Source organism: Lampris incognitus, chromosome 19 (assembly GCF_029633865.1).
Source record: "Lampris incognitus isolate fLamInc1 chromosome 19, fLamInc1.hap2, whole genome shotgun sequence".
Classification (NCBI taxonomy): domain Eukaryota; kingdom Metazoa; phylum Chordata; class Actinopteri; order Lampriformes; family Lampridae; genus Lampris; species Lampris incognitus.
Genome location: NC_079229.1, coordinates 33,342,152 through 33,366,010, shown reverse-complemented (window position 1 = coordinate 33,366,010; position 23,859 = coordinate 33,342,152). Strand labels below are relative to the sequence as shown.

Below are 23,859 nucleotides of genomic sequence, written 5' to 3'. Positions count from 1 at the left end.
GCACAGAATGAGTGGATTAATGGATCTGTCAATGTGTGGCTTCCTGTGTATTTGTGAGAGAGAGAGAGAGAGAGAGACTAAGAGAGAGACTAAGCGAGAGAGGGAATACGCATCTGTGTGGGCTAAGAGATGTTAATCTATGCATGTATGAACACGACCCTCGAAATCTCAATCTGATTTTTTTCACAACGCCTTGGTCACAGAATTGTGGACTGTGACATCACCAAGTCTTTCTTATTCTACCATAAGTAGATCCCCAAAAAATGAAATAGAGTTTTCCACTGGCCTCCGATCCACAGCAAATATAGTCAGTGCCCATGCACATGTGTGTGTTTCTTTTTGGACTCATGCAAGTGCACACGTGCACGCAGATGTACCAGTGCACAGGGGGGTCAGTTTGACTCAAAACATAATCATGTAGTGCTGTTTTAACAACAATAAAGTGTACAGGAGTGGCACGGCTTGGAAACTGTTGCCATGACGATTGGTCATCCTCAGCAGCAGTGTCACAGATTAGATGAGCGACAAGGGCAATTTAGTAGTGAGCAGAGTGTGTGTGTGTGTGTGTGTATATGTGTTTGATCCAAGAGTAAAACTACTACTACTACTACTACTACTACTACTACTACTACTACTACTTTTGGCTGCTCCCGTTAGGGGGCACCACAGCAGATCATCCGTTTCCATCTCTTCCTGTCTTCTCCATCTTCCTCTGTCACACCAGCCACCTGCATGTCCTCCCTCACCACATCCATAAACCTCCTCTTTGGCCTTCCTCTTCTCCTCTTCCCTGGCAGCTTCATATTCAGCATCCTTATCCCAGTATACCCAGCATCTCTCCTCCACACATTTCCAAACCATCTCAATCTTGCCTCTCTTGCTTTGTCTCCAAACCGTCCAACCTGAGCTGTCCCTCTAATATACTCATTACTAATCCTGTCCTTCTTCGTCACTCCCAGTGAAAATCTTATCATCTTCAACTCTGCCACCTCCACCTCCTGTCTTTTCATCAGTGCCACTGTCTCCAGACCATACAACATAGCTGGTCTCACTACCATCTTGTAAACCTTCCCTTTAACTCTTGCTGGTACCCTTCTGTCACACATCACTCCTGACACTCTTCTCCACCCACGATTCAAGAGTAAAAGATGTGCGGAAATAAACTGAGTGTGAGAGAGGGAAAGATGAGAAAGAGATAAGGTGGGAGAGGATGCAAGCCACACAAACATCATGTGCTGCTCAGAGCCACAGTTACAGCAGTCCTTTCTGTTTTCACGGGCAGAGGATAGATAGATAGATCGACATAGAGAAATTTTGTTACCGATGGATATAGATAATGGCTGGAAACTGTCTCTAGATTTCTGTCTGTCAAGACTTCTCTCTTCAGGGTCGCGGGGATGCTGGAGCCTATCCCAGCAGTCATTGGGCAGCAGGCGGGGAGACACCCTGGACAGGCCACCAGTCCATCACAAGGCCCACACACTCACACACACTCACACACACACACACACACACATTCACAACTAGGGACAATTAAGTACAGCCGATTCACCTGACCTACATGTCTTTGGACTGTGGGAGGAAACCGGAGCACCCGGAGGAAACCCACACAGACACGGGGAGAACACGCAAACTCCACACAGGACGACCTGGGACTACCCCAAGGTTGGACTACCCTGTCCCGTTTTGTCAATACTTCACATAAAATAGTCAACATGTTGTTTCAAAGCAATGCTGCTGTCTTGACTTTTCAAAGTCACAGATTAGAGCTGTGTCAAAGGTAAAATCTGCAGTTGAGGCACACGGTGGCTTCCCGCCCCCCTCCTGTCGTTGTTTTGGTCAGATTTCGTGAACGGTGTTTGCTCCGTTACTTGTGAATGAGAAAATCAGCCAAAGCTGCCTTGTTTTCAGGTCTTTCTGAGGCTTTCAGTTGTCGCTGTTTTGCAGTGAAATTCACTATGTTGACCCGATGGTGTGATATCGTGCGACTTGTTTTCAGTGGAGCGCGCTTGTCAGTGCTCCACATAGCCATATTGATACTGTTACAGACTGTAACTTTAAGCAATATCTCCACCCCCCCCTTTTTTTTTTCTCTCCCCAATCGTATCCGGCCAATTACCCCATCCCCCCGAGCTACACCGGTCGCCACTCCGCTCCCTCCGCTTTCTCCGATACATGTGGAGTCACCAGCCGCTTCTTTTCACCTGACAGTGAGGAGTTTCACCAGGGAGACGCGGCGCATGGGAGGATCATGCTATCCCCCCCCCCCCCCCAGTTCCCCCTCCGCCCCGAACAGGCGCCCCGACTGACCAGAGGAGGCGCTAGTGCAGTGACCAGGACACATACCCACATCCGGCTTCCCAAAGCAGACACACCCAATTGTGTCTGTGGGGACGCCCGACCAAGCCGGAGCTTACACGGATTTGAACTGGCGATCTCTGTGTTGGTAGGCAACGGAATAGACCACTACGCTACCCGGACGCCTTTAATCGATATTTTTGATGTTGACTGTGAAATCACTCCCTGTAATGTGAAAGGATCTCTAGTAAAACTGATGGCACTGAGAATCATCATTTTCCTTTAAGCTCATTATTTGGTTTTACCTGTCCGGCAAACATAAAGTTAGCAAGTTCTTAGGCTAACATGTTAGCAAATAAACCGGTATGTGCACTTCCATAACAAATAGAGCAGCAACAGCGCCCCTATGAATCCTCTGCGAACATTATCCAGTTAACAAAAAAGGATGGCGAGCAGGTTGTTGGTTCACTTTAGCGAGCGAAGAGACGGGAGGGGAGGGTTGAGGAGCGGCTATGCTGGGAGTGTGTTTTGGAGTCTCTGTATCACAGCTGTCTGCCATGTACCGGTCAGAAAATCACTGAATAGAACTTTAATCAACCTTTTTTGAGATTTTTTTCTTTTAAAGAAAGCTGAGATTTTCCTCCAGCAGAGGTAAGATGTACCTGCGTTCTGGCTCTTTGCGCGTGTGAGAGATGAAACGTCAGCCGAGCAAGTCAATACCAGGCCCGGGGTTCTTCGCCACACGGTTTCCCATTCATACAAAGGGGGGTGGGCGAGACAGCAACATATTTCCCGGTCTGCGTGGCCTAATTGGAACACGTTAGCCCAATTTTCCTGCGTCAGTTGCAGTGTTCCCGCAGATAGCTGTCGCCGCACAGCGAGGCGTTCGACTGTTTACATACGGCGCTCACTTCATCAACCCCATAACGGTTTCATTAGATGAGCGTGCAGTGCCATGACACTCACTCAGCTTTTTTTCTTCTCACTGAGTGAACGCTTTTCCCTGTGCTTTGTGTTAATGGCAGCCATCACAGGGGAGCATGGACATTGAATGCTCACGCCGTGCCCCCAACACGGCTTGCAGCCAGCTAGTTGGTATTGGACACGGAAGTCGGCCAGAGACTGTGTAATAGGACCACATGCATAATGGAATGTTTTAGTGGAAGTGTGAGCAGCTGGGGCTGTATTAATGGGGAAGAGAGAGAGAGAGAGAGAGAGAGAGAGAGAGAGAGAGAGAGAGAGAGAGAGAGAGAGAGAGAGAGAGAGAGAGAGAGAGAGAGAGAAAAGATTGACAGATAAATAAATGGATGGAGAGAGAAGGCGGGGGATCGGGGTGTGAATCATTGCCTTCAATGACAGCTGCTTCTCCTTCCTCCTGGCATCTACAGTGGGGATGAAGGCATATGCATGTGCGTACTTGGGAGTGTAATTCAGCTGTGTGTGTGTGTGTGTGTGTGTGTGTGTGTGTGTGTGTGTGTGTGTGTGTGTGTGTGTGTGTGTGTGTCCACCTGCATTTGGGCGTGCATGGGTATATTTATCTACTTAGCATGCACAGCAGTTGAAGTTTCAAGGATTCAGTCATTGTACTGTTATTTCTTCCACTGTATTTTTCGACCAGCAAGACTGATTGTTGTTGGCCTGATCAGACTGCTGTCTCTCTCTCGCTCTCTCAGAAGCCTTAAATAACGGCCTTCAAAACCTATCACTTATCTAAGCCTCCCAAAGCCCTCCACTCCAACTTCTATTTCTGACAGCTCTGTTTTCTCCCACTCATCCCCTTCGCTACCCTCTCCTCCTCCACTCCCTCTCCTCGAATGTTTTCTTTACTTGGTGAAACGCCGCTCTCTCTCTCTCTCTCTTGCTCTCTCTCTCTCTCCCACCCTCTCTCTTGTGAGCTCTTCAACCTCCAATATTTGTCTAAAGATACTCTACCATTCTCTGTTATTCTCACCCGCCCTGATGTCTCTCTCTCTCGTTCCCTCCCCCTCCTCGCCTACTGCTGTACCAGTAGCTTGAGTCCCTTGCTCATCTCTTTCCCTCTCTCCTTTGTGTCCTCATTTCTTGACGCCCACCTGTCACCCTCTCCTCGGTCATCCCTGTCCTCATTCCTCATCGTCATGACTCATGACCCCGTCCTCCACCATCTCTGCGGACCACGGGGCACGGCTACCTAGCTGCAAGCTCACGCCTAGCTAGCTAGCTAGCCGTGCCCCCTCATCTTCATGAGGAATTTAAAGTGGAAAGCTTGGTTCAAGATGAGGATGCCATAGGAGGAGACGGGGGGAATATTTAAAGAGATGAGGAGAAGGAGAGAGAAACACACACACACACACAGAGCGAGAAAACAGAGAGGGAGATGCATACAGAGATGATGGAAAGTCGTCTAAAGCGGAAAGACAAACAGCGGAAAAAAAAACGGAGAGGCTTGATAAAAATCTGCTTCTCCAGCTAACTGTATTCTGTGGCTGGCCAGAGCCTCTCATTTCATCAGGGAATGGAAACACAACTCAACACACCGCGTCAGGCAGCAGAACTAACCAAATATCCCTTTCACAAACTCTCCATTGATCTGGACATTCTTCACTTTTATCAAACCCAAATTCGACTTGATCTTGACAGCCTTTCAAAAAAGGCCATTTCCTCCCTTTCTATTACCTCTCGCTCATCCATTCACCCCATTCTCTCCCTCCCTCTCTCTCTTCTCTCTTGTTGCCAAGCTGTATCATCCCAGATGGGACGTGTTCTGACACTGCAGAAGACAGCAGCGGGGTCAGAGGTCGTCTCGGGAGCTTGGCCGTCTGGCTGCTGGCTGCCGGTGACTCACCCACATGCTAACTCAGACATTACTTCTCACTACACGCACAACATCAACTGACACAAAACAAGCATGTGGAAACATACAAAAAAAAACCCCATGCGTACAGGCGGGTGCGCACACAGACACACACACTTGTTAATATATACACACTTGTGCCTGTGTGCACATCCGCACTCTTGAAAATGACAAACACATGGAAAGATACGTTGAAATAAACAATCAGTAGAACGAATACATTTTCACACAGACATGAACATTATACATTTTCCTTTTTTTTTCTCCCCAATTTTCACCCCACTCTCCGAGCCGTCCCAGTCGCTGCTCCACCCCCTCTGCTGATCCGGGGAGGGCTGCAGACTGCCACATGCCTCCTCCCATACATGTGGAGTCGCCAGCCGCTTTTTTTTCACCTGACTGAGGAGTTTCACCAGGGGGACGTAGCGCGTGGGAGGATCACGCTATTCCCCCCCCCCCCCAGCCCCCGAACAGGCGCCCCGACCAACCAGAGGAGGCACTAGTGCAGCAACCAGGACACATACCCACATCCGACTTTCCACCCACAGACAGGGCCAATTGTGTCTGTAGGGACGCCCGACCAAGCTAGAGGTAACATGGGGATTCGAACTAGTGATCCCCGTGTTGGTAGGCAACGGAATAGACCGCCACGCCACCCAGATGCCCCAGATACGTATGTATACATTTTCGAACCCACATACAATCACATATATAAAGCTGAGATGTGTTGGTTCCTTACAGCACAAATTCACCCAAAATGCAACTCAACATCCAAAAAGGCGTACATACACCAAGTCATCCAGCTACGTGGGCAAGTACACGGCTGGGCCATGAGGTTGTGGAATTTGAAATGATTACTATAGTTCACAGTGAGCTGGCATGCTTTAATCTTTTCCATGGTGGAATATAAATGGAGAAAACCAGACCGGCGTTGTATCGTACAATAGACAAATTATCTGTCAGAATCACAATGTGATTTTAGATGTGGTTTTATATTCCACTGTCTTCTGTACAAAACCGACATTAGCATCTGTAAAGCGTTCTAAGCCATTCTTACCGTCGTGGTTCGGGTTGCCCAGCGTCCACGGTTCGTCCGAATCAAAGTGCGTGTCCCCTCCTATCCCGGGACCTGGGAAGTAGGCGTGGGCCAGGAAGCCACCCTCACCATCAAAGGGAGAACTGTCACCATGGAAACCAGAGGCGAAGATGATGGTGATGTCCACGTCCTTCTTGGTCCTCTCCAGCTCGCTGAAGGGCACGGCCTCGAAGCGCAGCGGCGTCACGTTTTGCCAAACGTTAAAGGCCCGCCGTATGGCGTCGTGCGTCTCCTCGGCGCCCACCTTCGGCGTAATGTTCTTTATGCTGCAGAGACACCAGGGAGGGGAGGACAGGTTCGGTGAATTTTAACACGCCTTTAGTGGGAGTAGGGAGTCGGGAGATTGTGACTCCCATCAGCACAAGTGTTTGAAAAACACCGTTGCGCTGAAGCATGGCGATCTACAAGATCACACAACACAAAAAATAAAATCCCTTTACCATCAGTGAAAGCGCATGCTTATCACATCCATGAACAGGGAGCTAAATGGGGCATTTTATGAGAGGAGACAACTGAGTCCTTCCATGCAGACTGAGTCGCTGCAGGTGTGCAGAGGACGGGACAATTTCCCGCTTCCAGAATTTATTTTCTAATTAAGGATTATCAACAGCCCACTGCCTGCCGAGAGCTTCAGTATGGCTCGAGCAATCAGGAAAGCCTCTCTCTGCTTATTCACTCGGAAAATATCTCAATGTCGCACTCCAACAGCATTTGGTTCCACTCCTGGGATAGACAGATAAGCACATTTTGCATCATCCTCACGCTCAGGACGCTTGTCTTTTAAACAGTGGATGATGCAGGTGTTATAACGCTGTTATTCTCCCGTTGCCTCTATTGGGAACCCGCTCGGGTGACGTCCTGTCGTAGCCGGTCGGCGTGCACGCGCCCAACGCGTACGGGACGAGGCGCCGAGCAGCGTGAAGGCGCGGCGCCTCGTCTCTTTTCGTCGAATGTCACATCTGATGGGCTCTCTGCTAAATAACTCAGGCACGCGGCTGTTCATCTTTCACAGGTGTGTAGGCACATCACTTTGTAAAGCTCATTTCAGGAAACGAGCGCGCCCACCCCGCTTCTCTTGCCTACCCGTTCTGACACCTGCGTTCTTTTGTTCGCTCCTCCTTTTTTTTCTTTCAGAGTGCCTCGCTCTCGCTGTCAGCCTGTCATCTCCCATAATGAGAATAGCTATCATCTGAATGTCTTTTGTCTTGACTATCACTGCTTTCCCCCCTCTGTCACATGACGGGTCGGCCACTACCCATTATACTCCGTGTTAACTCGTATTTCTTTGCCCGTTGGATGGAATGTGAGACAGCGGCGGCGCAGACCGCAGCCATTACTGGTTCTCTTCGAAATATAAATGGATTCCTAAAGATGTGCTGTGATGGCTGCTGAATGGATTCTGCTGTTTACCGCGTTCGCTCTGACTATGCCTTCTTCCTCGCAGAGCTGCGCCAGCTCTTTATAGCCGTCAAATCCCACAGCCAAGATGTGAACTGCTCTCAATGAGCGCTCAGTGCCTCACACACGATTCACAACACGATTATTAATTAGTCTGTGGCTCCATCTTTCCATCCATTCATCCATCCAGAGCCGTTCACCTGCTCATAATTCTAATACGGGGATCTGAACTAAGGCATTTTAAGTCCTGTTTGGCCGCAGTTACAACCTGAAACACAGCAGTAGCCTGTTCCCGACCAAAGCGGCTGACTTATGAGAGAACTTAAGCTGCCAGGTTGAGGCATTTGTCACCTAACGAACCAATATGAAATATGCAGTGAAAATGGGCCTTGAGAGCAGCTTTGGATAGGGTGGGGACGGGGGTGTTCAACGGTGAAAAATACGCAAACCCCACCCACACCTCACACAGGGGAGGGGTACATTTTTAAGATAATGACTTCCAGTCATACAAAAGTGCTAAACTAACAATGCATCCATTACCATGCACCATAGAAGATTTCAACCGGTGGAGGAACGCTGTGATCCAGATTAAGTGTCTGAAATAGCAACAATTATGGATGGTTGGAGGGATAGATGGATGGATGGATGGATAGATTGATAGATTATGAGCAGACAAAGATAGCAATTAATTGCCTTTTTTCCGTTTAATTGACACAGTCCTGTAGGAGCTGGGTTGTCTCAGCCTGCTGAAACCCACGGCAGGTCTGGTATCCAAATCCCTACACACGAGATAGACGTAGTTTATAACCACAGACCGACATGCCTAATTGGTATAACCTTACAAAGCTCCAATCATCACACCAGGACTTGCTTCAGAAGAATGTGTTGGATTGGGACCTACAACAGAACTCGCACACGCACGATGAATGGTTGCTTGAAACCTCATCGTAATCCTTCGGGGCCTTGAGAGGAAGGAGGGCAGCTCTGATCACGTCTTAATGGCATGTAGTTGCCTATGATTAAATTTCCAGTTGCAGTCGATGTCCAATTGGAATGTGTCCTTCGTTGTCTCGTCTATGTAAAAACGGCTCTTACAACATCCTGAGACATTTCAGTGCCCTTGAATTACCATCACAATCTTTTACATCAGTACAGTTGTTTTACTTTGTGTGCGATAGCCGGCTGTTGGCTAGCTCCACTGTGTGTCTACCCGACTGAGACCACTTAGAGAAAGCAAAACGACCCTTTTGCCTGTTTTCTCTGCTCATGTGTAGCAGAAGGAGATGGTAGGCATGATAAATACAAGCCGGCTACGGAAATAATACTTCTTTTAAAGAGATATCAGCTGACCCAGAAAAGGGTATGCGTGTGCGTGTGTGACGGCACATACTTCTTCTCCGATATTAAAACAGAAATGTTCTCTGTGAATGCGTGTCCTTGTTCCACGTTGTCTGCAGCCAGAATAAATGACCTCCCCAACGGCTGCGATCACTTAAAGGGTAATTCCGGTATTTTTAAACCTGGGCCTTATTTTTCTATCATTTGGGGTCTAAATGACTAATAGGGACAACATTTTTTGGGGTGTCTGGGTAGTGTAGTGACTTGGTCAGACGTCCCTACAGATGCAATGGGCTGTTTCTGCGGGTGGGGAGCCGGATGTGGGTATGTGTCCTGGTTGCTGCACTAGCGCCTCCTCTGGTCAGTCAGTTCGCCTGTTCATGGGGGAGGGGGAACTGAGTGGGGAATAGCGTGAATCCTCCCACGCGCTACATCCCCCTGGTGAATCTCCTCACCGTCAGGTGAAAAAAAGCGGCTGGCACCTCCACGTGTATGGGAGGAGGCATGTGGTAGTCTGCAGCCCTCCCCGGATCGGCAGAGGGGGCGGAGTAGCGACCGGGACGGCTCGAAAGAGTGGGGTCATTGGCCAAGTACAATTCGGAGAAAAGGGGGGAGGGAATAAAAAAAACAACATTTTTTTGGAGTTGGTCCAGTATTGAGAGAGAACGCTTCGGCCGACAGCCGCAAAACGGGCTGCAGTGTAATCCTTGGGGGCAAGTGCGCCCGTCTAAGCACTTCCACTAAAAGCGCTTGTTTTTGCCACTGACAGACTCAGATTGTTATTATAAGTGTCTGAACACATTATGGAAAGGATCCCTACAGAGATAGACCTTTTTCTCTACGTTTCCCTTCTTCCAGTCTCTGTTGTCGCGTCCCTTTTACTGCTGCTGCTGTTTATGCACGGGTGTGTGGCTTGTTTACAAAAGAAGAAGTGACGCCAGATCTTATCCGAGCTGACCATTCATTTGAGGTAGTATAGCCTGAGACATGGAGGAACTGCTAGCAATCAAATGGTCACCCGGTAGACCCGATGTTCCAGAGAGTTGAATCAGCTCATCTGGACACTTTCATCAAGTCACTTCATGACGTCATCAGTCTCAGCCGACTGCAGGTATCCCCATCCTTATAATCAATACAGTTGCACAACGACCGAAACCAGTGATCGGTTTCATAAACTTTGTGTCCAGATGAACTGATTCACCTTTCTGGGACATCGGATCTACCAGGTGACCATTTTGACCAGGACGACTACTGCCAGCCAAAGAAGCTGGCTCACCCTCCTCTGCCTGTGCCTCTCTCTCTTTCTCTCTCTCTCCTTGTCCTCTCTTCCATTTCTAGGAGCTCTTCATCCACATGCTCTGGCTCAAATAAATACAGGCGGCCATCAAATTCAAAAGCCTCGTTCGCATTGTCAAAATCAGATAAATAATGAGTTGTTCCTTATCCGATGAGAGGGTCTAAGGACAGCATGTTGTGTTGCTGTAAAGCCCCCTGAGGTAAATTTGTAATTTGTGATATTGGGCTACACACATAAAATTGACTTGACTTAAATATTCAGCCATGACTTTGGAAATAAATCATTGCTAGCAGTTCCTCCATGTCCCAGGCTATGCTACCTCAAATGAATGGTCGGCTCGGATAAGATCTGGCGTGACTTCTTCTTTGGTAAACGAACCCCACCCTCGCGTGCAAATGGCAGCAGCAGTAGAAAAGGGTGTTACAACAGAGACTGGAAGAAGGGAAACATAAAGAAAAAGGTCTATCTCTGTAGGGATCCTTTCCATAATGCTGTCAGACACTTATAATAACAATCTGAGCCTGTCGGTGGCAAAAACAAGCGCTTTTAATGGACGTACTTTGACGGGTGCACTTGCCCCCAAGGATTATGTTGCCCCCAAGGATTACGGCTGAAGCGTTCTCGCTCAGTACTGGACCGATTCCAAAAACGTTTGTCCATATTAGTCATTTAGACCCCACATGATGGAAAAATAGGGCCCAGGTTTAGAAATACCAGAGTTGCCCTTTAAAGGAAGAAGCAAGGCAGAACCATTTCATTCTCTTACTATACTCTTACTATTACTACTTTTGTACCCTCTTCAAAAGAACAAAAGTAATGGATAGAAATGCATGCAGACACAGTTGGGAGATGGGTAGGAGAGAGAGAGAGCGAGAGAATGAAATTTAGAAAGCGATGAACAGATGCATCTCCACCGTCTCTAATGACATATCAGATTTAAACCTCAGTCGAAGCGTCTGCATCATGTAGGGATAATGAATCCGGATGCTAGTCATGTACCTTAATGGCACTACCATGCAGGGCGAGCAGGAGGATGCCCCGGCTAATGAGTACCTCCCCGTCACGAGCACGGGGCTACATAGACGGTGGTGAAAGCCTGGTGGGTGGGTCACATGCTTTGCATTTCAAATGTCAACGCCCCGTGCTGAGGAATCCCACAGATGCAATTACTGAGCGGTGTCATTTCCCACGTGTGTGACGTTTCAGGGGAGTTTACATTCCGAACGCTATTTTAGGAGGCGCCGTTCTAAGATTGAACAGGAAACTTTGTCGTCTTGTTTGTGGATGTTATGTCAATCTCGACTTTTACCTCAGTTTATCGAAGCAAAAAAATTATTTTCATATACACCCAATATCGGTGGGAAAAATTTCTTCTGCTTAAACCCATGTTGTGGTAGCTAGATTCAGCCGCTCCTGCAATACCCAGAATGCACTGTGAATGCTGCAGTCAGAGATTCAAAGAAGAGAGATATGTCCTCATCAGTATCACATCTTCAGCCATTACATCTCAACAGGCCGTTTCTGCTTTCTGTGTTGTACCCCCCCCCCTTTTCTCCCCAATTGTATCCGGCCAGTTACCCCGCTCTTCCGAGCCGTCCCGGTCTCTGCTCCACCCCCTCTGCCGATCCAGGGAGGGCTGCAGACTACCACATGCCTCCTCCCATACATGTGGAGTCACCAGCCGCTTCTTTTCACCTGACAGTGAGGAGTTTCACCAGGGGGACGTAGCGCGTGGGAGGATCACGCTATAACCCCCAGCCCCCCTCCCCACTGAACAGGTGCCCAAACCGACCAGAGGGGGTGCTGGTGCAGCGACCAGGACACATACCCACATTGGGCTTCTCACCCGCAGACACAGCCAATTGTGTCTGTAGGGACGCCGGTCCAAGCCAGAGGTAACACGGGGATTCGAACGGCCAATCCCCATGTTGGTAGGCAACTGAATAGATCGCTACGCTAGCCGGACGCCCCCTGTGTTGTACTTTTTAAAATGACCACCATCTAAACAAAGGAGTCTTCCGCAGTGTGTATTGTTATCAAACTGGAGCACCCGGAGGAAACCCACACAGACACGGGGAGAACATGCAAACTCCACACAGAGGACGACCCGGGATGACCCCCCTCCCAAGGTTGGGTGACCCCAGGGTTCGAACCCAGGACCTTCTTGCTGTGAGGCGACCGCACTAACCACTGCGCCAGCCGTGCCGCCTCGAAATAAGAAATGGCTTGTGTTTCCAAGTAGATTGAACTCTCCATCAGTGGCGTCATCCGCAGTTAAATTTCTGACCTACCCACAGATCTCCCCAAGAGCGAGAAGACGGAGCACTGCTGGGGAGCGACATATGGCGATACAGTTGGAAAACCCTTTAAGGAGATGTTGAATGTCTCTGGACAATGCTGTGGGTATTTTCTAAGCTGCCTCTCCTGCATTGACATGAGGCGAGGCACGCAGATGATGGCACATCTGAGGACTGACTGAGGAGATCAGGCACGTGTGCGTGGATCCATGCATGCCTGCATGTGCACACGCAAAACACACACACACACACACACACATGCATAAACAGTCACAAACATGTACACTCATGCACAAACATGTAAACATGTACACACAAACCCTCCCGTCCTGTTGCGTAACCCTAATCTGTCAGAGAGCACCCACCGCTATCCACTGGGTTTCCCCCTCCTCCCTCCATCAGCCCTCTCTCTCTCTCTCTTCAGCTGCAGCCTTCTCTCCTCCGTCACTCCCCCCCTCCTCCTCCTCTTTCCTGCCCTCCATCCACCCCTCCTCCTCCGCCACTCCTCCTCTCCAGTGCTACAGAGGTACCCGTTTCAGAGGGTTCACACAGGCTGTTTGTAGGCTGTGTTTCACGACTGTAGCGTTCCGGAGACCAGTAATTCCACCCGGGGCGGACGGAGCCACGAGCCGAGGCGCCTGGAAAACCTCTAGTTTTCTTTGCGCTTTCTCTGAGGAGTCAGGTGAGGGAGACTCAAGTTGGTGAACAGGTGGCAGAGGTGACGGTGCAGGTTTTGTGAACAGGTTGAGAAGGCGGTGACATTTCCCCGGCTTGTTTTGTGAAGGTAAAACCAAGCTGGAGAAGAGCTTTTTCCTTGATGAAAATGGTAATGCTGCTGGCTGTGTGACAGCACCGTGTGTGTGTGTGTTTGTGTGTGTGTGTTTGTGTGTGTGCGTGCGTGTACTATAAAAGGTTGGGCAGAGTGCGCCGAGCTTCATTGTACGTCTACGCCACGTTAATCCGGGAAACTGGCCTTTGGCTCCTTATTATGGCTCCTGAACACCAGAACAGTTGCCAGTTTGTCGGCTTAAGTCATTAGAACACAGCCGGAGATGAGGACTGGGTCAGTAGTCCACCCGACAGTATTCAGCTCCTCTACAGTGCTGCTTGTAGAGTTATCTTCTCAGCACACTGAAAATACAAAAAACAAGGTCTGTTCTTGCGGATTATCCCTTGAAATGACAGTGCAGCATCTCTTAATGACAGTGGAACACAGGGCGGTGACCTCGCTACAGCAACAGGAGCTGTGTATGTCATCCTATACACCATATGACGCCATTACTGATGAGGCTGATGGACGGAGGCTGGGGATGTGGATGCGGGTGGATGTAAGGTGACTGGACCATTTTTCATTGATGTGCTGCGGGGTTTCAGTTGATGTTTCTACTCACCATGGTTTAAATGAACAAGACACCTCTTAAACCTGTTTTTTGGGTGGCGTGGTGGTCTATTTCATTGTCTGCCAGCATGGGGATCACCGGTTCGGATCCCCATGTTACCTCCAGCTTGGTCGGGCGTCCCTTCAGACACAATTGGCTGTGTCTGCGGGTGGGAAGCCGGATGTGGGTATGTGTCCTGGTCGTGGTACAAACGCCTCCTCTGGTCGGTCGGGGCACCTGTCCGGGGGGGAGGGGGAACTGGGGGGAATAACGTGATCCTCCCACATGCTACATCCCCCTGGTGAAACTCCTCACTGTCAGGTGAAAAGAAGCGGCTGGCGACTCCACATGTATTGGAGGAGGCATGTGGTAGTCTGCAGACCTCCCCGGGTCGGCAGAGGGGGTGGAGCAGGACGGCTCGGAAGAGTGGGGTAATTGTCCAGATACAATTGGGGAGAAAAGGGGAAAAATTCTCCACAAAAAAAAGGTAATGCTGTCAGCTGTGTGACAACCCCTTGTGTGTGTGTGTGTGTGTGTGTGTGTGTGTGTGTGTGTGTGTGTGTGTTAACTGTTTGGGAAAAGGATCACTGTAAGTCTACACTAAGTACACATATAACCATAAGACAGTTTAACAACTGGTGGACATACACGGTTGGGTTCTCCGGGATGTGCCGACCAGCTGGCTGAGGTCATCACCATGCTATCCAACCTGTCACTGTCCCAGTCCCTAGTCCCACATGTCTTCAAACCTCCACCATCATCCCTGTCCCCAAACGCTCCTCAGTTAATTGTCTAAATGACTACCGGCCCATCGCACTCACCCCCATCGCCATGAAATGCTTCACAAGACTAGTGATGGCTCACATCAGGGACCCCCCCCCCCCCACACACACACACACACACACTCTCAGCCAGCACCAGTGCCTCTTTCTACCTCACAGACGGCTGCTTACTTTACTCCTCTCAGCAGGACATCGCACATCCACCCACCTTAAATATATACAACCCCACTTCATTATAGTTTGTACAATCATGTTCAAGCCGTGTGTTACGCCTTATTCTCATTTAATACCTTATTCTTATTTCATGCCATCTTTTGAATGGCACGATCGCTTGAATCGAATTGAACTGAACTTGACAGAAGCCTCTGATGGGGACGGTTAAGTGTCCCAAATAAGTACACAAAGTTGAACCGATACAAAGTTCTATCACAACTGCAGGCCTCCGATGTATTAGGCTGGTGCTGAGCAACATGGACAATATTATCATCACAATGATCACAAGGAATTTTACACAGTATATATGTATATCACAATATCTGCTTAAATATGCCAAAATAGCCTGTTTCAGAAACCGCCTGACCTTCGTCAGATCGAGCTGTTCGGTAACGTAACGTGTAATATCAAACCCCAGCTAGTTTTTAAATAACAGTCCCTCAGATATTTCAGACCTTGTTGTGTGAGACATTTTAGGTAACAGATTCTTGTTATCATTAATTCAAACAACAAAACTGTGTGTCACTATATGACGATATGCAAAAAACAACTACACAAATATATGGAAGTGTTTATAGCATATGTAAAACCTGCAGACACATGCCGTGGACGGTCCGTCCTGGCCGCGCCACCCACCTGTATGTGATATGTTTGTGTTGCCACTTCTGTCCCGTGAGGGCGTACCGCCTTTTTCTGACACTGAACTTCGACGCCCCTCCAAACTGGTCTGGGACCCCGCACCTGGGTTTCTTCATCCAGCTAAAGGAGGGAATAGAGAAGGTCAAAACCGGAGTGGGTGGGCGCACGGGGATGACATCACCGTCTGACATCTTGATCTAGACATTATTTTGCCAGAGAGAAACGCAACAACGGCTCATTGTTTTGCTTTTCGGAGATGAGACAACAAAGCTTTGCCAAACGAATAGGATTAAGAATACATAAGATTCGGTGGCATCATACAATGTTTGGCTTAACTTCGCAACATTAAAGATGTGTGCTGTGTATTGTGTGATTGGAGACGTTTGCTCTAATCTTCAGGTTCTACCAGACCAAAGCAGCCGGTTCATCACTAATGGTACCAGATTAGACTGATGGGTTATTTAAGCTATTGTCTCCATCCGGCCCAACTCCCATTTTCAGGGCCTTGTTCAATAAGAGTAGGCATCCAAGCCACATCCATTATTCTGTCAGTGCTGTCCTGAGTAGCATATTACTCATGACGTGATGTACAATGATTAAATAATGAACAGAAACCAATTTCGATTTGCAGTGAAGCTCCTCATTCTTAACGATAGCCCATGTCAGACTCGATTGTGTGCAGAATGACTCATAACAAGTACATGTTTTCTTCCAAGGCCTCTGTCTCCATATGAGTGAGGTATTCTTAAAATAGGAAACGGCTTGGAGATGGCGAAGAAACCCAGAGAGAACACACAGCTATGATGTAGGGGTGCACCACGGGGAGCTAGTAGGTCTGTTTGGTGGTCTAAATACAACACTAATGCGGTCACTCGGAATTTCCATAATATACATATAGAGATGTTAGAACTGACATGCACAGACACAGACACACACACACACAAAGACAATCACATGACACACTTCATAAGACATTGCCTCACCTTATTGTGTTATCCCTACATCAGCCAGTAGGTGCACAAGGGAACAGAAAGAAGCAAGCACACTGTTAGCTCCAGTTCAGGTCACATTTCATCATGCCTCAGCCCAGTGTTTAGTTAATTGTTAGTCTGTGTTCACACAAATTGGAACCTAACGCAAGGTTAACACACTAATGGTTGAATTTACCTGTTTGGACCAATGATATTACTCGATTATTACAGTTTAACGCCGCGATTCATAAAGCAATGCTAGTGTGTGATTGGTTTCAACGAGGCATTCCTGTCGTGCTGTAGTCCATAGAAGGTAAGATATTATTTCTCCCTAATTGTATCCGGCCAATTACCCCACTCTTCTGAGCCGTCCCAGTCGCTGCTCCACCCCCTCTGCTGATCCGGGGAGCGCTGCAGACTACCACATGCCTCCTCCCATACATGTGGAGTCGCCAGTTGCTTCTTTTCACCTGACAGTGAGGAGTTTCACCAGGGGGACGTAGCGCATGGGAGGATCACGCTATTCCCCCCTCCTCCCCCCCAAACAGGCGCCCCGACCGACCAGGATACATACCCATATCCGGCTTCCCACCCACAGACATGGCCAATTGTGTCTGTAGGGACGTCCGACCAAGCTGGAGGTAACACGGGGATTCGAATCGGCGATCCCCGTGTTGGTAGGCAATGGAATAGACCGCCACGCCACCTGGACGCTGAAGGTAAAATGTTCTTGTTCATCTAACAATCATCCCCGATGGCGCAGCAGAATTCAGATAACTAAGACAATACAGCTCCAGTGGCACTCAGATGACGTAGCGGACTAAAGCGTTAGCATCCCAACCCTGAGGATGGTGTCTTTAGCCCCAGCGTTGCTGAGGATACCAGCGTTGCTGAGGATGGCGTCTTTAGCCCCAGCGTTGCTGAGGATAGCATCTTTAGCCCCAGCATTGCCTACGGTTCAGTCCGGGTCACACGGAACTTGTAAATCGCTTTGGTTTAAAGCGTCGGCTAAACGACAAATTGTAATAAAAATCCACAAGCCACGACGGTTTAATGGTGGCTGTTTCCGCGAGGGGCAGACAAACGTCTCAGTTCTTCCCTCCCTTCCACCAACGGCTAATACGACAGCATTTTCCAGGCTTTGATCTGACAACAGAGGTGTACCGTTTATGAAAGACCCCTTTGATCAAATCAGAACACCCCACTTAATCTGTGTCGGGGCAACTTTGTGTCGGGGAGGATGACTCTGCTCGCCCACAGAATGCCAAGCAGGTGGCAGTCGATGGGTGCAGGCGAGGACGGAGAGGCCCTTCTGCTTGTTCATTAGATGTTCGCTAACACTGCACCGGGAGGAGCAATAAAAGCCCCTTTTTAAAACAAAACTGGTGCATTTCACCTGCCTCTGGTTGCACATTCAACCTTACGTTTCTTGAAAATGCACCTGAGCCCGTTCCTTTTGCCAATGTTCTATGGCAGCAGTTCGTTTTCATCACTGATAAACATGCTGTTAGTTAAAAAACACACTTTTGGGGGGGATTTTTCCCCCTCCCCAATTGTACCTGTCCAATTACCCCACTCTTCTGAGACGTCCCAGCCGCTGCTCCACCCCCTCTGCCGATCCGGGGAGGGGCTGCAGACTACCACATGCCTCCTCCCGTACATGTGGAGTCGCCAGCCGCTTCTTTTCACCTGACAGTGAGGAGTTTCACCAGAGGGACGTAGTGTGTAGGAGGATCACGCTATTCCCCCCAGTTCCCCCTCCCCCCTTTACAGGCACCCCGACCGACCAGAGGAGGCGCTAGTGCAGCGACCAGGATACATACCCTGCTCCGGCTACCCACCCGCAGACACGGCCAATTGTGTCTGTAGGGACGCCGGGCCAAGCCGGAGGCAACACGGGGATTCGAACCGCTGATCGCTGTGTTGGTAGGTAACGGAATGGACTGCTACGCTACCTGGACACCCCCTAAAAAACACACTTATTCCATTAAGTGGAACTGAGTTGACAAAATCGGTTTGATTAGTTGTGATTAGTTTGATTAGTCGTCGCTGCTTTTTGTTTTTCAATCACAGTGTTGTGGGTTGTGAATAGGTCTGTAAGAGAATATCGACACACTTGCGTACTTCGATGTTGTTTTGTGACACTGTATCGATTCTCAAAAACATTGTGTCGACTTTTAATTAATAGTTTACACACAAAGACTGGTGGCAGACAGTGGTTGGTTTAGTGTTGCGTGTAAACCCCCGACCGTTAGATAGCAGTGTTGTATTCTGTCTTCAGCCATTTGACTCTTCCACTCCAACGTAACAATGTAAACTGAGACAGGAAGTAGCGTAAACACAAAGAACACGGGCCTATGAAATCACAATATACTATCACCTTGCTGACAGTATCACAATATATCGCATGGTAAGCCCTGTATCGGGATACGTGACTCTTGCCCCAACGCGGCCCTGGCGGAGAACTGGTTTGTGTGTTTACAGACACAAGTTGCTGTTTACATACTGAACAATGTCCGCCTGTATTTCCTTTCTATATGGGAGCCGAACACCCACGCCGAGGCGCTTTTAATGACAAACGTGACTCACTCTACGGTGTTGCTGTCCAAGGTGCCGGTGACGTTGAGCCCGTAGCGGCGCTGCATAGCAGCTATAGCGGACTGCATGATCCGGGCCGAGCGCAGCACCGACATTCTGGGGTCTGTGGGAGGGAGGTAGCCATACCTCTGGAGCCAAGCCTGTGGGAAAAGAGGAAGAGGGTTAGACGAAGGGGAAGGGGGAGGTAAAGTTTAGAGGTCAAACCTCAATTAAGAGGTCAAACACACGGATACTTCCGCCGTTTTGTAAGTTCAGTAAGTTCGAACGGCGTTCGGATCTGATTAGACTCAAACATCCAGGAAATGGAGAGGTGAAACGGTCACGCGCCACAAACGGACACAGTTATAAACCCAATCAGACTTTTACAGAGCCCTGAAACCGAGGCACTCTGATGGCGAATGGTACGAAAAACATGCTTCCAACAAAATCAGACTTTTTTTTCCCCTACCAACAAATGAAATACTAGAACACTAGAGTGAAAAACTCGAAAGATGAGATGTCTAAATGTGACCTCGTAGCGCAGCACATCATTTACTATCGTGTCATTTGGCTCGTCAGAAAAGTACTCTGGTGTAATAGAGCTCTCAGTGTCCCTATAAAGTCCCGCCAGGGGGATCAGAGGGGCTCAGATCTTCAGAGCAGACGAGGAGGAGGGGGGCTGTCCCAGAGAAAAGGCTTTAGGGATTTGGAACGTCCTTCCTTTGCTGCACTCTCTCAATTCTGATCAAAAAAATGTTAAAAAGGTTTGCCAACTGTTGGGCTAGTCCGTATCTACTTGTTTAATGCTGTTCACGAATTTAATACAGCATAAAAAACCCTAATGAAACAAGGCCTCCGTTGCGCTGTTTGATTTCCAGTAAGGCCCCACCACCACCACCACCACAAAGTGCAGAAGCATCTCAAAAACCTGCAAGCCATCGTGTTGTTTCTTACCAAACTTTGGAGACATTCATCTTTGCAATGATGTAAAGCTGTTTGAACAATTCTAGAGGCTTCTGTGAACAATAAAAGAACGCACACTGAGAACACAATTCACCAGACAAGTGGTGAAGGAGGGTGTATGGGAGAGCAAGAGGAGGGAATACAGGAAACGGTGCACAATTATTCTGAGGACAGGAGCATTGCATGTGTGTGAACTGTGAAGTGTGAATTAGAGGGTGCAGCGTGTGGCGAGTTACAGAGGTCTTGGTAGCAAAACCCCTCGGCCAAATCAAGCTCGATCACTCGCCACATGCTGCACAATCTAATTCATACTTCACACACGTCTCAATAGGTAAAACACCTGTTAAGACTGTACGAGAGGAGACACCAGCAACCGTGAACATGGAAGTTTAGCTTAACCAGCTTGTGGATGCCAGGTTGGTGGTTGGAGTATGCTGAGAAGGATATGAGCTGAGAGGAACCTTCATGACAATTTTGTTTAGGTTTGACAACTTGTCGTATTCGGTCGAGCAGCAGAGAGGGTGGAGAACTTGAATTTCCCGATCGTGACTATTTCACATACCTTTAAAGGTATCATTTGGGTTTTGTTGATGGTATGACTTTCTTACTGGTAGTGAGGTCAGTGCGTGGACATTGGCTTAGTCAGTGAGTCTGAGATCTGGCGGCGTGTCGCAGCAAGTTGGCAGCCCTTCGATGAAAAAAAAAAAAAAGAACAGCAGCAAACTGGGTCAGTTAAAAAAAACCATTTTAAGCAACACCACAAGTTGCAAAAAAAAAGGGGTATTAACCAACCAGCAATCACCGGGGCTGGGAGCTGGAAGCCAACGCAGAAGTGCCTTAAGTTGCAGTTCCATCTCAGCCACTAGGTGGCCAGCTCCATATAACTTTCAATCCAATTTAATTTGAAATTACTTGAAAGAATTCCCAATTTCCACCGACAAGTACAAAGTCAGTAAATGGGTTGTAACCATCCGTAACAGAGTACACTGTTGTGTATTACTGATGAACGCTGCATGTTGGAGCTGTTTCACTGGTTGGAGAACACTGGTGTACAGCGAATGATAAATGATAAAGTGGCATTCTTCAACAGACAAAATTAATTCTTCAGATTTCTTCAAAATTCTTAATAGTTCCAAGAAATCGCATCAATGTGTGAGGAGTACATTTATCTGTACTACATGACACACAAGTACGCACATTTTCTTTGCGTATTGTTGTTGTACCTTATATTCTTCTCCCCCTTTTTCCCCCAGTTGGACCCGTCCAATTACCCCACTCTTCCGAGCCGTCCTGGTTGCTGCTCCACCCCCTCTGCCGATCCAGGGAGGGCTGCAGACTACCACATGCCTCCTCCCATACATGTGGAGTCGCCAGCCGCTTCTTTTCACCTGACAGTGAGGAGTTTCACCAGGGGGACGTAGCACTTGGGAGGATCACGCTATTCCCCCAAGTAATACCCCCCCCCGAACAGGCGCCCCGACCGACCAGAGGAGGCGCTAGTGCAGCGACCAGGACACACACCCACATCCGGCTTCCCACCTGCAGACACGGCCAATTGTGTCTGTAGGGACGCCCGACCAAGCCGGAGGTAACACGGGGATTCGAACTGGCGATCCCCGTGTTGGTAGGCAACGGAATAGACCGCTATGCTACCCGGATGCCCCCCCCCCCGCCCCCGCCAAATTGTTTTTTGTTTGGCTCATTTTTCCTCTGACAAGCCACCTACTAGCTATGACAAATGACCGGATCTCCAAATGCGAGACTGGCTGACCAGGCTAATGTCCATGCATCGACATCACCAGCAGTGAACACGTCATTCTGTTATGTGTCGAAGAACCCAAACCGTCCACTTTACATCACCGACACCAACGATATAGCACAGATAGCTCACTAGAGACTGTGCTTGTACAGACCCTTGAATACACGTTGTGTAAAGCAGCAAGTCACGGTGCACTTTAACTGAGCTTTGAATGAAATCCCTGTCCCCTTTATCTCCATGGTTTGCATGAGGCATTAGCATCTCCTTCGAAAAGAAAGATGTCAGAAAAGGATTGGAAGTTGCCGCCTGCAACCCTCCCTCTGCCGCCTCCCCCTCCTCCTCCTCCTTGTCTCACCATCCCTTTGCTGTGCGAAGCTCTGAAGGTGTTCTCTGATCCCTCTCACCCAGATAATCCACATCTTTTGTCAGACTCCCGCTGAAAGGCGCAGGACTATCAGGGCCTCTCAGCTGCATCACAGCGCCCGGCCTAGCTCAGGAGGAGCAAATGTCCCGTATGTAGAAACCCAGATTCTTCCGTCAATCGATCCTACTACTCGCTTGCCTTTTGTGACTAATTTGTGTTTTGAGATATTTGTGTATGGATATTGTGTGCGTGTGCATGTGTGCTGCAGAATCCCGAGTCTGGGAACAAGCTCGCCTCCCTCACCAGCTTCCCAGTAGATGCTTGTAGTGGACGGCTCCCATGTGTCGAAGTAAATGAATGTTTAACTGGGCGGTGCTGCAAAATTAGGACACATGAATCGTAGAGAGGAAAAACAAAACACATGCTCATATGTAGGTCAAAAAGTCTGACGAGCTGTTCTCGGGGGGGGGGGGGGAATAAACCCAGGAGGAGCTTAGTATTGTAAATGTGTGCACAACCCAGACGTCCCTTCAGTGGTTTATTTGCACTGTGATGGCAGAAGACGCTACTCAGACTGACAAATCTCTGATGCTCTGCCTGCTTTACTACCCGTTCCCAGAGGATTCTGGGTAGCGTGCCGCGCTCACTGAGTCGCACGCTGATGCTTACTCGCCGTAGTTTGTCACTTCCAACCGCCTGCAGCGCGGCGGATATCAAAGCGTTTCATCAGCACCATGATTTGCATGGCGGCCGTCGCGTATAACCAGGATTCCTCCTCATCTGCTCCTCGACGTGTTTTCTCTGCCGCATTCTCTGTCCATCCATCCATCCATCATCCGAACCGCTTATCCTGCTCTCAGGGTCGCAGGGATGCTGGAGCCTGTCCCCGCAGTCATTGGGCGGCAGGCGGGGAGACACCCTGGACAGGCCGCCAGACTATCACAGGTTCGACACACACACACACACCTAGGGACAATTTAGTACGGCTGATTCACCTGACCTACATGTCTTTGGACTGCAGAGAGAGACAGACAGAGTGTACGCAGACACGGGGACAACATGCAAACTCCACACAGGGGACAACCCGGGACGACCCACCAAGGTTGGACTACCCTTGGGCTCGAACCCAGGACCTTCTTGCCGTGAGGCGACCGCGCTAACCACTGCGCCACCGTACCGCATTCTCTACTGAGTGCTTTTTAGTAGTGCTCCCCTACCTCTTCTACTGTCTCTGCCCCCGCCATCACCCCCATCACCCCCTGTCTCCTCCCCCTCGACACTTCTCAGTGAGTGGGCGATAATATTATGATGTCTCTCAGGTGTTTATGGCCTGAATAGACCTCTGGAGAGAGAAAGGTGCACGACTGAGATATTTCCATTCAGCTGCTCGGATACTGAAACTAAAGCTCTATAGTCACACACACACACACACACACACACACACACACACACACACACACACACTCTCTCTCACACACACACGCATGCACGCACACACTTAAAAGCCCACCAATGAGGAGCTCTGCCAACCCAGATCCAAGCTGAAACAAACTGGCACATGAGAGCTCATACTGGCTTAGGCTTTGAGCTAAAGACACAAAGACAAACACAATTGCACACACAAACACACACACACATAATCAAAACCCACAGTC

General features: G+C 48.9%; 1 protein-coding gene across 1 annotated transcript in view; it reads right to left on the bottom strand.

The window, feature by feature from the left end:
• The window catches only part of LOC130129692 (matrix metalloproteinase-16-like), a 101,889-nt gene that overhangs the window by 55,464 nt on the left and 22,566 nt on the right, over positions 1-23,859 (bottom strand). The window contains exons 2-4 of the mRNA XM_056299278.1: positions 19,131-19,279; positions 15,568-15,690; positions 6,189-6,493 (exon numbers count right to left, since the gene is read on the bottom strand). Of these exons, the coding sequence (XP_056155253.1) occupies positions 6,189-6,493; positions 15,568-15,690; positions 19,131-19,279 (577 nt within the window). The remainder of the gene's footprint in view (positions 1-6,188; positions 6,494-15,567; positions 15,691-19,130; positions 19,280-23,859) is intronic.